General features: G+C 41.7%; 1 protein-coding gene across 9 annotated transcripts in view; it reads right to left on the bottom strand.

The window, feature by feature from the left end:
* The window catches only part of ADAM23 (ADAM metallopeptidase domain 23), a 179,673-nt gene that overhangs the window by 108,581 nt on the left and 55,162 nt on the right, over positions 1-15,930 (bottom strand). For all 9 annotated transcript variants that reach the window (XR_005295655.2, XR_005295656.2, XM_043505643.1 and 6 more), the window contains exon 4: positions 3,420-3,483. Coding sequence is in view for 7 of the 9 variants with exons in the window: in XM_043505643.1 (XP_043361578.1) it covers positions 3,420-3,483 (64 nt within the window). In the remaining 2 variants the exon portion in view is untranslated. The remainder of the gene's footprint in view (positions 1-3,419; positions 3,484-15,930) is intronic.

Below are 15,930 nucleotides of genomic sequence, written 5' to 3'. Positions count from 1 at the left end.
AAAGTCCATGCCTCAGAGAACTTACAGAGTAAATAGTTAACCTTCACACATAAGGAGAAGCAAGACAAGAAATGACTATATGAGCTTCATCCATGACAAATTTGTTCTGTTCTCCTTCAGCTCTGCCATAATCATGGCCAAACAGAACTATTTCTTCAATTTCATTGATGAACATGTGCACAGTCTCCATCACCTACTTTGTCACCATCTACTTCCTCTCACATAAACAGAACTTTTTTCCCCATCAGAAAATTTCTGAAAATTTTTTAGCACTTCCTGACCAGCTCCCATTAGTACACAGTTTTAACTACACTAATGCATACTACTATTTCCATAGGAGCACTGCCTCATTTCATGTACAGAATGGTGCTCTGGAAATGAGGCATATCTACTGTCACTCTTCAAAGACTGGACCCAGGCCTCTTCCATGGCATACCATATAAAATGTGTGGACAGATTGTGCTTGGCCCTTATTTGGATGCCCAGTGATGTGGAGGATGTAAGAAGTTTCTTCCCAAATTTACAGGGCCTGAATAAAGGCAAGACAAAATTGAGTAATCTTAGAGAGAAATTAAGACCTTTGATTGTTTGAGAATATCAAATAAACTCAGGAGACAACAAGAAACCCATCTGAGAAGCAGAATGACATAATAAGCAAGAGGGAAATATGGGAGCCAGCAACAGAGATGGAAATAAATGACAGAAATGTTGTCAAAATATTCTTTGGTGTTAAAAAACACAATCTCGATGACAATATATAAATGATCTTTTTCCTTTTCCCAAATCCTTTCTATTTAATTTCTGTATGCAGTGAAAGTAGAGCAGCACTGTAGTATTAATAAATATTTAATTTTGACTGTAAGTAGTCAAGTCTTTGAAAAGAAAAATTAAAACCTTTAGAATACCCTATCGATTCTATACTTTAGGGAACTGCAAAAATACCAACAAATTACTAGAACAAAATCTATATCCCTTATCTATAGTTTGATAGGCTTAAAATCTAATTCTATCCTTACTACTGAATAGCAAAATTACTAATCCCTAAATTAATGTGAGCCACGCGAGCCATTTTTTGATGGGACTGCTAGAGGCTTAAGAGACTGTTCATTGTGAATAAGGGTGACAGAATTTAATTTCATGTGAATAATTCAATTCAGTAAAAAAGTACAGGGCACTTGATTTTTATTATTAGAAAGCTGACAGCAAGAGCAAACCTAAAAACCATTTAGGCCTTATATACTTACACTGAAAACATGAGTCTCAATTTAAACTTTTAAAGAGAGTGAACATGTAAGAGAAAGTGCTGAAGAATTTAGAAGCTTACAATGCCAGATCCTCAGCTAGTACATGTCAAAGTAGTTCCACTAAAGGCAATGGATTCATGCTGATTTACATCAGTTAACGACCTGGCCTTTAATATCTGTCAACAACAATCCTAGCTAAAATCAAGGTGAAAAAAAAGTGCTTACAATAGTTTTATTGAGAAAAGTGTAAATACAGTGTAGTCACACTGCTTCTTCCAATTGTTCTAACCTATTATGTACCCTAAGGAATCATCAGGCATGTAATGCTTTTTAGTGAACTGTAAACATCAACAGCAATTTCATTTTGTATCTTGTTTATTTTATGAAATGTTCTGTTCACAATCTGGAACAGGTATAGCACAACCTTTACTGTGCACAATTAAGTTAATGTACTCTAACAAAATTAAGTAAATAATCATTGTCACATGACAAGTTACCCATGTATGCATTATGCACTGGCCTGTATTCTGGAGTTCATGGAACTGGGCTTATTTAAAACAGTTCTTCCTAAGAGCTAAATTGTGATTATTTTACTCACACAAGTAGTTCCAAGAAATTTAATAAGATTACTCATGGGAGTGAGGAGATCACAATTTGGTCCTGGTTAATTTAACCTCTATAATAAAGCTATATACTGTAGTTCTAGAAAGAGATGGTTTCATCAAGATTTCACTTCTCTATATTCACCAATAAACAGCTTGTCATTTGTCAAATATATTTAAAAAAGACTGAGCAAATTAAAAAATCCCTATAAGTATATTTTCTTTACTTTTGTTAATTATGCCTCTTGTGGATCATGTGACCTCAAGAGCCCTATTAGTGTTTCTAAGTCAATCAACTCAGAAAATATCCTTCAGAAAGTTTGGATCTAATTACTGCAGCATGCAAAGGTGGCCCATTTGCTGAGTCTAAAGTTCTAATATAATCCTCCAGTTAGACTCATGATTCAGCAACCGCAGTGCTCATTACTAGTGCTGTAGCTGACAGTTGCTTGAGTCTGTGTAAAAGCCAGAAGGAATTGTTTTCTTCTTGCTTCCTTTAGCATTTTTGCCTGCTCTCCTGAGTAATGTCTTAACAAAACTAAGCAATTCCCTTGATATTCTGCATGAAATTATTTTTTCCAAGGAACAGAGTATAAATTGATACATTAGAATAAAAGCTACTATATTTGAACTGTAATTAAGATCCTCAATGAGGAGGTCAGATTAAGCAAAGGGACATATAGCAACCGGACAAATAGCAACCACATAAAGAGTGAAATTCACCCTTGTTTAGAGGGCGTAAAAGTAAGATTTACATATTGTGCTGTCTTTCTGGCCCTCTGAACAGAGGCAAGTTTCTTGAATAGTGACATTTATAGCTATTTTAAAAGTCTAAGAGTTCAGTTAATTTAAACAAAGACATTCTTGCCTTAACATTTTATATCCTTCCTTTCTCTCTGCTATTCTACATCCCAGTAATATAGTTATCTTCCCTTGTGCTATCTAAATCAAACAAAAACATATCTATTTTTGTTCCCCTGTCTCCTCAAAGGACTAGGTCATGCAATCCTCTCTCTCAGGGGTGAAATTTATCTCTGTCCAAAGCCTATGCACGGCTTAAATTCTACTTTAGCTCTAATCTGAGAACTTAAGTGGTGCATAGGCTTTCTGCTGACATTCTGAAGAGGGGTGAATTTCACTCAGTATGTATTTTTCTGATTCATGGTTTTATAAAAACTTTTGCAAAGAAAAGCCATTGTAAGTTTGTTTACTGACTTCCCATTACAACTTAGTCTTGCACTTTATGCGAAGGACTGGTAAATGTTTAATAAAGAATTTAGTGATGGTGACCTCTGGTGTAGGAGCAACTGAAAAAATTATACTTTAGAAAGTGTAGCTTTCATCTTTGGCACTTTCATTTGCGGCTAACTGCCCACACTTTTTACAATTTTGCTCCAGTCATCTGCTGAAGAATCTTCATCAGCTAGACAAGATCACAATTCCTTGAGATACGTGGTAAATGCCTTCTGGTATTTGATAAATATTGTAAAAAACGAAGAAAGTTTGTGTTTTACTGCATTATCATTGTATAGGGGAGAGGGGAATAAGTCTCTGTTATTTAATAAACATGTACCTTAGAAAATTGTGGTTTTCCGTCTTCATAGTGAATCTCCACATAATCGGAGGATAACAAATCACTGTAAAAAAAAACCGAAAGATTTTGTGTGGTATTTCTTAAAAACAGAAACAAAAAGGTAGATGTAATCACTGTAATTTTATGAATTTAGCTGAAATCCTTGAATCATTTTTTTCTAACCTAGGAAATTAAAAGAATCAAGACAGCTGTCTCCAGCTGTTGCATTTTGAGGCAAGAAAGACTTTAGACTTAGGGGAATTTGACTCACTGGCTGAATTTCCATTATGTTAGTCTTACATTAGTATGATTTCATTTGTTTTTAATGTATACAATACTTAAAATTAATATAAACTGACTCTATGAGTTTTGTTTCCACTGGATCTAACTGATCAATGTATGGTTAGTTTCATTATTGTTTTCAAATAAGTATTATATTTATTATTCATATCAAAACAACACAAAGACACAGTGCCTGTCCCAAGACCTTGAAGTCTATAGAGAGAAAAAAACATGTTACAGATTATCTATTAACCTTAATCACCCCTCTTCCTATCTATTATATTAATTCTTTACTCAACCTTCATCTACAAACTCAAACTATTTTAGTAACTCTTTTAACATTTCTTTTCAAAACCTCTAATATCCTGGCAGGATTATCCCCTATTTCTTTCACATCTCATCTTCTCTCAACTCAATCTCACCCTTTATCCTTCCCACACTTCCTTGCCTGAAAACTCCTTCTCCCTCCGCAAAAGTCCCCGTTCTGTCAAAGAGATGAGGAAAAAAAATAAAACACAGCCCTAATACTAGAGGGGATCATGGGCAGTGGTGAGCTGGAGCTGGTTCACACCGGTTTGCTAGAACCGGTTGTTAAATTTAGAAGCCCTCTTAGAACCGGTTCTTCTGCGAGGGGCAACCGGTACTAAAAGGGCTTCTAAATTTAACCGGCCAAAAGTGGCGCCTTAGACGCTGACTCCCTGGGTACTCCAGCCCTGGAGCACCCAAGGGAAAAATTTGGTGGGTACAGAGCACCCACCAGCAGCTCCCGGCCCCACCCCCAGCCCCAACTCCCCTCCGCTCCGCCTCCTCCCCTGAACGCGCCGCCTTGCTCTGCTTCTCTGCCCCCACAGGCTTCCCGCGAATCAGCTGTTCGCGCAGGAAGCCGGGGCGGGCTGAGAAGCAGGCGGCGGCTTTGCACTCAGGCCCAGGGAGGTGGAGGTGAGTTGGGGAACGGAGGGTACGAGGGGGGCCGCCTGCACCGCAGCAGGTAACCGGGGGGGGAGCAGGGGAACCACTCCCCGCCCCAGCTCACCTCCGCCACCCTCGGCCTGAGCGGGAAGCCGCCACCTGCTTCTCAGCCCTCCCCGGCTTCCCGCCGAACAGCCGATTCGCAGGAAGCCAGGAAGGGGACAGAGAAGCAGAGCGGGGCAGTGCGTTCAGGGGCGGAGGCGGAGCAGAGGTGAGGTGAGCTGGGGCTGGGCGCGGGGCGGGGAGCTTCCAATGGGTGCTCTGCACCCACCAAATTTTTCCCGTGGGTGCTCCAGCCCTGGAGCACCCAGGGAGTTGGTGCCTAATGTGCCACTTTTGATGTAATCAGTGGGGGGAGTGGCCGCTCCCTCTGCTCCCCCCTAGCTACGCTCCCCCGCCTCTAGGAGCCAGAGGGACCTGCCGGATGCTTCCTGGGAGCTGCCCTAGGTAAGGAACGCCAGGACTCCCCACCTCGCCCCCCGGCAGGTCCCTCTGGCTCTTAGGAGCGAGGTGGGCACCCACTACTGTGGCCCACGAGACCCGGTTCTGGGGGCAGTCAGGGGACAGGGGAGGGGGATGGATAGGGCAGGGGTCCTGGGGAGGGGGTCAAGGAACACGGGGAGTTGGATGAGGCAGGAGTCCCGGGGGGCAGGGGTGGGCAAGAATCCCCTCCTAGGTGAGGAGGAGAGAACCAGTTGTTAAGATTTTGGCAGCTCATCACTGATCGTGGGTATAGTGGAAACATGCTGGCTACTCCAACAGCTAAAGCCTTGGGTGCCAGAGGGCTGGCTCCACTCATGGAAAGAGGGGCTTCTGCTTCATGTAGTGTTTGGGGGAGTGGGAGCAGCATTGGTCCTGGTGTTCCCAGACTGCCCTGCTGCCACTGCCCAGCAGATAAGAAGGGAACCATAAATGGGTATTCTCCTATCCCCACCAGCCTTTGTCTCAGTCTACATATCTGGGACAGTTTCAATGCCCCAACCACAATGAGTTAGAGCTCAATCCAATAAAACTTTGGGCACTTTGGCCCTTATAAAGTAAAGCAATTAAACATATGTTTATAGCACTTCTCACATGCTCAGTTATACAAATTATATGAGACAGTGCATCATATTGATGGACAGCATCCTGATCATCTTGCACTGTCTCCCAGTGCTAGCATCTCCCCAATGCCTGGCACATGTTTCTGCCTCACTGTGCCAACCAACACTGGCAAACAGCCTAGACAGTATCTGAGCTCTACTTAGTAGTGCTGGAGGTACATCAATATGCACTGCAACCTTTTGGAATCACTACAGAGAGGCTTAAACATAACTGTCTCTAGTGGTTTGTGGTCTGATTGTACTATTTTACAGGGTAACCATATTGGTAGAATCACTCTACCCCAACACCGCAGCCAATCATTCTTTTTCTGATTGGATGTACCCTTCTGCAGTTTCTACCAAAACTCTACTGGTGTATGCAATTGGAAGCTTCTGCAATAGAGCTACCCTCAGTCCCTTCTTGGATGCATCACATCATAGTGCCATTTGTTCTCCAAGCCGGTAGTATTTTAACATAGGGCATCTGTAATAAGTTTTTGCTTTCTTTCAAATGCTTGCTGTTATGGCACTGACCAGTCTCATCCCACATTCTGCCTTGAATGTTGATCTATGGGATCTGTCACTATTGCCAAATGAGAACAGAATTTAGATAGGAAGTTTAATTACTGCTCTAAATTACTTCAGAGTGAGGCAGGTACCTGATCCAAATATAGAGGACGACCAAAAGGTGCCTTTTACTCCACCTGTCTCCCCTAAGCACAGCTCACTGGAATGCAGAATCTGGTCCATCATCTGGGCCTACTGGCCAGAGCACTCTCTTCGCACAGGATACATATGCAAAGGCTTGTAAATTCAGTTTGTAGTGTCTCAGAAACGTAATAAATGAGGCCCAAACTGCAACTCGGCAGATTTTCTCTACCAAAGAATGTGTCCATTGCAGATGTTTTGGATCTGGGCAACATGCAGGGAAGACATACTCTTTGCAAGGAGGAAAGGACCTTGAATATTAAGCCAGGGAGTATTATCTTTTCATCATGTAATACACAGAGTACTGTTCTTCACATATTCTACTAGCAGAGGTGCTGATGACTATGAAGCAGATTTTGTTACAAAGAAAAGCATGGATCTACTGAATTCTAGGGCTCAACAGGAAGAGCAGTATATGCTTGAATCACAAGATTCAGGTCCCATCCAAGAAAGATCAAGATATGATTCCTGATCCTGAAAGACTCATCCTCCTTTTATGCCATGTATATAATGTAAATGCTTCATATCCTACAGTTGAACCTAGAGTTGCAAACTAATCAGTCAACCACATACTTCATTTGAAACTGGAAGTACGCAATTAGGCAGCAGCAGAGACAAAAACAAACTAACAAAAAATCAATCAAATACAGTATACAGTTAAACATAAACTACTCAAAAAAAGAGAAAGCAGCATTTTTCTTCCCCATAGTAAAGTTTCAAAGCTGTATTAAGTCAATGTTCAGTAATTTAAGTCATTTGAAAGAACAACCATAACATTTTGTTCAGAGTTATGAACAACCACCATTCCGGAGGTGGTCATAACTCTGAGTTTCTACTGTACTCTGAAAGGCCAGAAGAGCTGTCCTCAATGCTAAGAAATGTATTTGTTTCCTATCTGAGCTGGACCAGGTTTCCTCAGCTATAAGGTGTTCCTGATCACATCCATTTTGGTGATTTTTTATTTGGAATAGTGAATTCTGTCTTTACAGTCAGACTGGATTTCTAGAACTACCATTTAATGGAATATCAAACTGTTGGAAACCCAAACCCTCCCATTCATTACATCCGGAGAGTAATTCTAGACCTGGAGCATAAACCTCATCAGTTTCCTCATATGCAAACTGATTTCAGGAAGTAATCCTGTGCACGAGAGTATGAGACTTGCCATTTGGAAAGCCAGTCTAATGCGAAGTGCTCCTGAAACTTTCGTTGATTCAAGTGCGAATCTTTCTGATTGTCTCCTCTGTGTCATGATCCACAGGCCAAGTCCGCAGGGTTCACAGGAGCAGCCATGCTCCAACCCTCTACTTAGCCTGCTGACTACTGCTTACCCAGGATCCAGAGGTCCAGACCCAGTTTGAGGCTCTGCCCCAGAGGTCCTTAACACACAGAAATTTCTTTAAAAAATAAATTTGTTAGTCTCTAAGGTGTCACAAGTCCTCCTTTTCTATTAGCTCTACAGGATACATTAACTTCGTCTGCACGGCGTATAGCAGTGACCATATAGGATGGGATTTTCAAAAATGTCTGAGGGTATTAGGCATCCAATTCTCACTGACTTTCAATGGAAACTGAATATCTGACTCCATTAGCCATTTTTGAAAATCCCACCAAAAGTCTTTAATCTTCAAAAGAAAACTTTTCCATATCATTTTGGAGCACTGCTTCCGCATTAATTTTATATCTCACATTTGTAGATGTAATTGGACTTAGTGGCGAGAGTCCGTTTGGTCTAACCGTTGAGCTTACAAATACCACTGATTCCCGGTGGCACCCTAACTTTACCTGCTATGCTGCTGCTGCTTCAAATCAAACTGACCTGAGCACCACTAACAAAGTGGGTTTAATAATTTCTCTGAATCCTTTTTCTCACTACATAACTCAAATGGTAAAACAGAATGATACAAAGTAAAAAATTTGCATAAGGAAACAAAGGATCAGGCCACACACTTACGAAGTCATATTGAATCCATATGCATATATTAAGATTGCACAATGTAATTAGTAATTACACAGAAAAAAGACTACATAAAAAGGAGGTTAAGGTTGCAAAGTCAAGTACTCAAAAGCTAGAAAATGTCAGAATTGAGGTCACTCATGCAGTCTGAAGGGAGCCATGTTAACGCTCCACAGGCAACCACAGTTCTGGCATTTTCTGCCACTTTAAAACTATTCTTTTAATGGAGAGGTGTGGGGGGGGGTGTGGGTGTGTGTATGCGCTCAATTTCCTTGGGTTTTAGAATAGCAAACTGAAAAAACAAATGATATCATGTGGCACTGACACCCAGATAGGCCATCATCATGGCTGTAACCTTCAAAGCCACCCCACAGACTTCTGTCACATGAACTAATGGAGTAACTGACAACAGTAGCAGTTTCTCATCCTCTGTGTGGAACAGCCACCAGAGGGGAAGAGATGCATGCTTTGCTGGGGATTCCACAGATATTTGCTGATAACACAAATGTTGAGACTGAAGACTCTTCGGTTCATTACTATTTCTATGGGGAGTATAATTTAAATGGTTACAGCCCCTTTTGCACGTTCCCCTCAAGCCTGATCCCTTTTACTCTCATTCCTTCCAGCCTGTCCCTGCCTCAGTCCTGTCTTCTCCCAGCCCCCTACCAACTCCTAATTCCAGCCTATTCGTGTAGACAGTCCCAATCTCCATTTCTCTGGACTCTTCATCCAAGTCAGTCTTATTGTCCATCTGAGTCCCAGTCTTCCCACTATCCTAGCTCCCAGTCCTACTTTTTCTCCATAAGCTCCTCATCCGAGTCTCCCTGACCAGTGAGCCCCAGTCCTCCCACCAGCCTTCTCATCCCATCTCAGTCTCTCATCCGCCCCACACTGTTCCTAGTCCAAGACTCCCTCCTCAGGCTCCTGGTCCCAGTCTCCTTGCTCCATTCCCTCACAGCTCTTCATCAGATCTCAGTCTTATCCTCCCCATCAGCTCTGTTTCCACTCTGGGGTCCCAGTCTTCTTGCCAAGCCAGTCCCCTCGTACAGCCAGCTCCTAACCTTCCTCTCCCAGGCTCCTTATCCCAATCTAGTCTCCCCACCATTTCTTAGACAAGTTCTGTTCTTGTCCCCCTCTGCATTCCTCCTCCAGAACATGTGGGCCCAACAGGAAACTGGAAACCTCTTGCAGTTGTTGCCTGAAGCCAAGGGCAAAACTGACTGAGAGTCTGGAATTGTGGTGTATCTTCTATGGCAGATCAACCTGGGCATCTGGCAATGCCTCACTCAAGGTGTTAAGCACCACCAAATCAATGTGTTAAAGCACCACACTTTAACATGAGTTGATTATACCAATACATTGATCAGGATGAAGAATGCCCCAAGGTGCTGAGCCATAACTTTGCAGCCTCTCCCATCAAATCTACATTGTTAAAAGAGGTACTGGCACAGATGGAATGTTTGACAACTAATTTAAAAAGAACAAAGCAAAGTACACACCATGAATTTACCTATTAAATGTAAGACATTTCAAAGTTAATCATTTTTATTTATCCTATCAGAATGAAAATTGTCATGATTTTTTTTAAATCCTTTCATAATTCCAATATGATTAAAAGGATTTTGCTCAAAGTTTCAAAAATAAATTATGCTTCAAAATCAAGCAGGAAAAATTTCAGTGAAAAGGTGAATGATTTGCAAAATTATGAATATGTGAAATCAGGGAGTTAGAATTTTTTGCCATCTTAATTGTAAGAATCACACTGGTCACAACCACATTTGGCAACAATTCAGGAGACGTATGTAGACTGATTCCAGAACAGAAAGAGAGAACATTAATGTGATGTCTTGTACCCACACCAAACTGCAATCCAAATTCAGATTGGATGAATGAAGTAATGAGAGTGAGGAAGAGTTTAATAGCCCTGAACTTTTCCATACTTCTTGGTCTTGTCCGGTTTGATTTTTGAGTCTTGTTCTGACTTGTGCTATCTTGCCTCACTACATCTTCTTTCTACCATATTTTATTAAATCACAAGACTTTGCCTTATAAACAATAAGCAAAATTAATTTCAAGAAACTAAAGATGGAGCCAGTAACAAGACAGGCAATATCTGTGACTTATTTGTGTTTCATATTCTTTAAATTATGTTTATCTTAGGTATTAATAAATCAACTGATTGCTTGTGTATTTTGTACATGTTTCAGACACAACACTAATGACAGGGCAACCAGTTGCGAATTGCTTAAATGTTCTGAATTACCAAATAAGCAAACAAAAAACAGTTAGAACTAGGGATGTAAAAGGTTAACTGGTAAGCATAGTCTTATCGGTTAATCGCCTTAACTGTTAACCCCCGCATCAGCCGGAGCAGGCTCAGCCGTGGTCCCCAGCCGGAGCAGGCCCAGCCCCAGCAGCGCCAGCCAGATGGGCCCCAGCCACTTAAACAGTCAGCCATTTAAACAACATTTTAAATCATTTAAACTGTTAACTTTTTTAACGGTATTTATATCCCTAGTTAGAACCAAGGATAACCTATCACAAAATATGTTTTGTTGACTTGACAACAGTAGCTTAACCAATATATCATACTAAAAAGTGAAATAAGTAAGCAATGAAAACTTGCTATAAAATTTTGATACTAGAGCTTTAGGAGGAGGGAGCCAGAACCAGATCCTGATCCAAATATAAACATTTTGTGCCACTCTGGCAGCACCAACAACCCTTATAACTGACTTAAATGGATACATGGGGGTTCTCTGAAGCATGGCTAAATTCCTGGGTGTGTAGATGTGTAGCCAGTCCTAACCCACCCCTCCCAGCTCTAGCAAAAGTGATGTGGTGGGGCCTGCCAGGTCATGGGACATGGCCAAAGTGATGATGTACTCTGGTACTTACAGCTGTGGAATGGTCCTTTGGGAGCTATTTAAACTGGATGTAATTTAGAACAGCCCTGAGTTACTCAATCCTGATCTGATTAATCCTATATCTTAAAAAAAAAGTTCTCAAGCAGAAAGACTCTCTGTAGCCTAGTCTCTATTATCAATCCCAACTATACCCAGGTATACACTTTGCTGAAATTAGATTGTTCTTCTTTAAGTTTATTATTGAACTATGCTTCCACTGTGTATTTATAGTAATCTCAATTTTGGTTGCTTCCTTTGAAACTGCTCTGACAAGAATGTCATCCAGGAATAGTACTGCAGACAAGTTCCTTGTGATCTCAAACAATAACAAATATGAGTATTATTTTCATATATTGTCTGCAAGTTGTTTATAGGCTAAATGGTGGTGTTTTGTATTAAAACTGTGGGTTAAAAAAAGCAAATGTAAGAAATTACTGGGGACAGGGATTAACTGAAACCTCCAGATAACTTTTACTAGATCTGTGAAGTCCCCTAGTATTATTACTGTTCATATGAATGACGTTTCCCTATAGAAACCTGCAAAAATGGTACATCCATTTAAAATCACTTAAGATCTAGTAATGCTCTGATTCTTTCTAATTTTAAAAAAAAAAGCTCTCCCTCACCTCCACCCTGCAATTATAGGTTACCAGAATAAAGATGAGAAATAACTTCTTCCTTAGTGCCTGAACGAAAATGGAAGGGGATATGTACATCAACTCTACGGAGAATCTCACAATCTGATAAAATCCTTTATAGTATTGTTGTGGATAATAGTCTAGCCTTTCTTGAATAAATTGTGATAATCTTCCCCCATTTGAGAGGAGGTATTGAGAGGTAGTCAGGGAATCGTGTTTGACTCTCATGACTGAGGATACATTGCCAGATTCTTTTCTACCTCCTGAGTGATCTCTGTTTAAGAACCAGTTTCTCCTCTGAAACACAGTTTGGGGAGTAGGGACATGAAGAAATTCTTCCTTTATTTATACTTGAATTCCATCTTTTGAGGAGTAAGGAGCATATTTCTCAGTTATGTCAGCAATAACATTTAAAGTGGCAGCTTGAATGGCTCTTCAGAATGCTTGAATGATTCCTCAGCATCTCTTCAATGTAGATGTCAGCTTGCCATAGCTTCCACCACGGATTTCTCTCCTTGTGGCAGGACTGAGAGGCCATGGACCCTGAAGAATATCTGAAGAATATTTTAATCAAAGAAGCTAATCAAAAGCATCTGAAAAAATTAATCTGCCAGAAGTATTTTATAATAATGAATCTTGAGCTTTCATTTTTTGCAACAAGAAGTGCCTCAATGTCATTGCACTATGACAGAAATGCTGTGGAAAAGTAAGTGACAAAACTGACGTTTTAAGAGATACTATAGCTTCCTCAAAATTGCATCTTAATTATTCCTCTGCTCTTCTATCTGCTGGATCTTTAGCAGAGGGGGAAAAATTCTGTGCATGGAAATCACCTTATCTTTAGCCAGGTCTACAATTAGGCTTGGCAGGATTCGATTTAAATTGACAGATGTCAGTAAGCACGGATTTCAGCTGACACACTGAAATCAACGAAAAAATATATACATCAGTAACAGCTAGTGTGAGGGAGCCTCCCTCCAGCATCTAGCACTTGCAGGATTCAGGTGCCACTGGCCCTGTGGCAGCACAGAGAGCCCTCTGCAGCCCCCCTGTCATGGGACTACCTGAGCGGGACTGTGACAGTGGAGCTGTAGAGGGCTCCCTGCATGATCACCAGGCCAGTGACACTGGATCCCTGCAGGCACAAGATGTGGGGAAGGCTGTGGTCCTGGCAGGGCAGAGCAGTGATCCCCTGCCAGGGCTGGGAGGACAATGATGAGCCTCTGGCCATGGAGGGGCCACCCCGCTGCTGAACGGCTCCTGCCCAAAGAGAGAGCCGTTTAGCAGTGGTGTAGCCTCTCCATAAGCTGAAGGGCTCATGCTGCTCCTTGCAGTCTTGGCCAGGGGTCTCTGCTCTGACCCACCAGGACCATAGCCTTCCTTCACACCTTGTGCCTGCAGGGTTCCAGTGTCACCAGCCCTCTGGCAGCACAGGGAGCCCGCTACAGCTCTGCTCACTCTCTCACTCACCAGCCAGGAGTGAAGCGATAATCTTGGGCAGGACCTGGTCAGCAGCAAGGTGGCCTGCCCCACATCCAGGGGTTGTCCTCCTCCCCTGACCAGGAGCACAGCCTCCCCTGGATCTTGCGCCTGGGTGTCTTGGCCCCTTGGCCATGCATGGAGCCCCCTACAGCCCCAATGTCAGCTCTACCCTAACCCCAACCCTTTCCCCTTAATTTCTCGCAACTGTAAAAACTGAAATAGTTAAGTTTTTTTTAAACCAATATTAATTGTCAAAATTGGAAAAAAAATAAAAATAAAATCTGCCACGCCTAGCAATACCATATGTATGCACTTTTGGAATAGTGGAGAATTTTGATTTATCCATTTGCATTTTATTAAATTTCATCAATGTCTGAAGGCATTACCTCCCGTTTCTTGATATGTTCCCATTGAGTACTATTTACTAAAGATTAAACAAGATGTTTATACTTACAAAGAGAAAAAAAACCTTTACTTTTTGTTTCTTTTCCTCTTTCAGGTTTGACTGAATTCCCAACATGTTCTCAACCCAATTATTATTATATATTAGCAGGGCTGTCAATTAATCACAGTTATCTCACACGATTAACTCAAAAAAATTGACTGTGATTAATCACAGTCTTAATCGCACTGTTAAGCAATAGAATACCAAGTGAAATATTTGTTGATTTTTTTCTATGTTTTCAAATATATTGATTTCAATTACAACACAGAATACACAGTGTATAGTGCTCGCTTTATATTATTCTTTTTATTACTAATATTTGCACTCTAAAATGATAAAAAATAAATAGTATTTTTCAATTCACCTCGTACAAGTACTGAAGTACAATCTCTATCATGAAAGTGCAACTTACAAATGTAGATTTTTTTTGTTACATCACTGCACTCAAAACCAAAGAAATATAAAACTTTAGAGCCTACAAGTCCACTCAGTCCTACTTCTTGTTCAGCCAATCCTGAAGACAAACAAGTTTGTTTACATTTAAGCTCCCTGCTTATTATTTACAATGTCACCTGAAAGTGAGAACAGGCGTTCACATGGCACTTTTGTAGCTGGCATTGCAAGGTATTTACATGCCAGATATAAAAATTCTATTAAAGCTAATGTTAAAAAAATTATATAATACACAGGTTGAGAAAAGAGTCTGTACATCTGAGTATAGTGCTTAGATTATACACAAAACAAAGCTTATTGTGAAAATTCATATGATACATAGAACACATAATCAGCAATAACTCAAATTTAGGTGAATAGATTTAACAATACAGTTTAGATATTAGAATCCAAATATTCGGATACATCACTCATGAAAAGTTGTACAGAGATTTGGTTGTGAAAAGCAAAATATATCAATGAATGAAGATTGTCCCTCTGTAATTGAGAATTTAGGATAGGTTGTCCATTTAGAAAATACAATCCCTGAGGAAAGTATTTCAGTTACTTCCCTAACTTCTCATTGGCACTCCAGCTCATCCCTTCTGGTATTGCCGATGTCCTGTGATTTACTCTATGTAGATATCCCTCAATCATCTGATGGCGTCCGACACCATGAGTTGCCGCATCAGCCGAGCGTAACGTTGACCGATTCCGCATTCTCTCAGCACTTGCTCATTACTGGGGTCCCATGCGCCCAAGACTCCGACAATCAGTGCATGTGTCTGAACCTGGTAACCCTTAGCTCTCAAGGTTTCAGCCAGAGGGGCGTATTTCTCCACCTTTTGAGCTCGGGCATCGTGGAAGGCCGGGGTCCTGTTCTCGATAGGAACTGTGACCTCCACCATGACAATCTTCTTCTGGTCCTCGTTGGTGATGACGATGTCTGGTCGCAGTTGGCTGTCGGTTCCAGGCATGGCGGAGTTTATGACAACCTTCCTGATGGGTGGCAGGATGGCTCTGGCCAGTCAATCTTGGATGGCACTGTGTTGCAGCTGCCAAGCTCTCGAATGTGGCTTGCAGCTACAGAGGACGCCGAGTAGTATCTTGTTGACGTAGTCACACTTCCTGCATTGCTTCCCCTGATTCCCATGGTGGACGGCTCCGTTCAGTGAGACGCAGATGGGCTGGGCCCTGTGGATGAACCTCCAGTCGGCAAATTGGGTGAAGCTGCCCCTGGGGAGGAAGTGGTTGTTGGTGTCCCACTTGCATGTCACCTTGAATGCCTTGTCCTGTTCCAGCTTCCGTCTTAGGTTTTCCCACATGTTGGCAGCAGATGGCATCCTTCAGGGTCCTCTCCAGCATGGTTCTAGTTCTCAGAGTGATGATAGTGTGATCTGTATTCTTCACTTTTGGCACCAGGACTTCCAGCTCCTGGCATTCCTTGCACTACATCCAGTGGCAGCTGATACGCTTCTCCAGTCATCATGTAGCGTTGCAGGCACGAGTCCAGAACAAAACAAAGTCTCTCCTCTCTTCCAAATTCACCTTCCAGCGAGCCGCTCCGGTAGGTGGCGACATCTTGGTTGGAGGGGGTCCTGGCGATTTGC

This window comes from Dermochelys coriacea, chromosome 11 (genome assembly GCF_009764565.3).
Source record: "Dermochelys coriacea isolate rDerCor1 chromosome 11, rDerCor1.pri.v4, whole genome shotgun sequence".
Taxonomy (NCBI): Eukaryota; Metazoa; Chordata; order Testudines; family Dermochelyidae; genus Dermochelys; species Dermochelys coriacea.
Note: the sequence above shows the minus strand (reverse complement) of the source record. Positions and strands in the feature narration are given on the sequence as shown.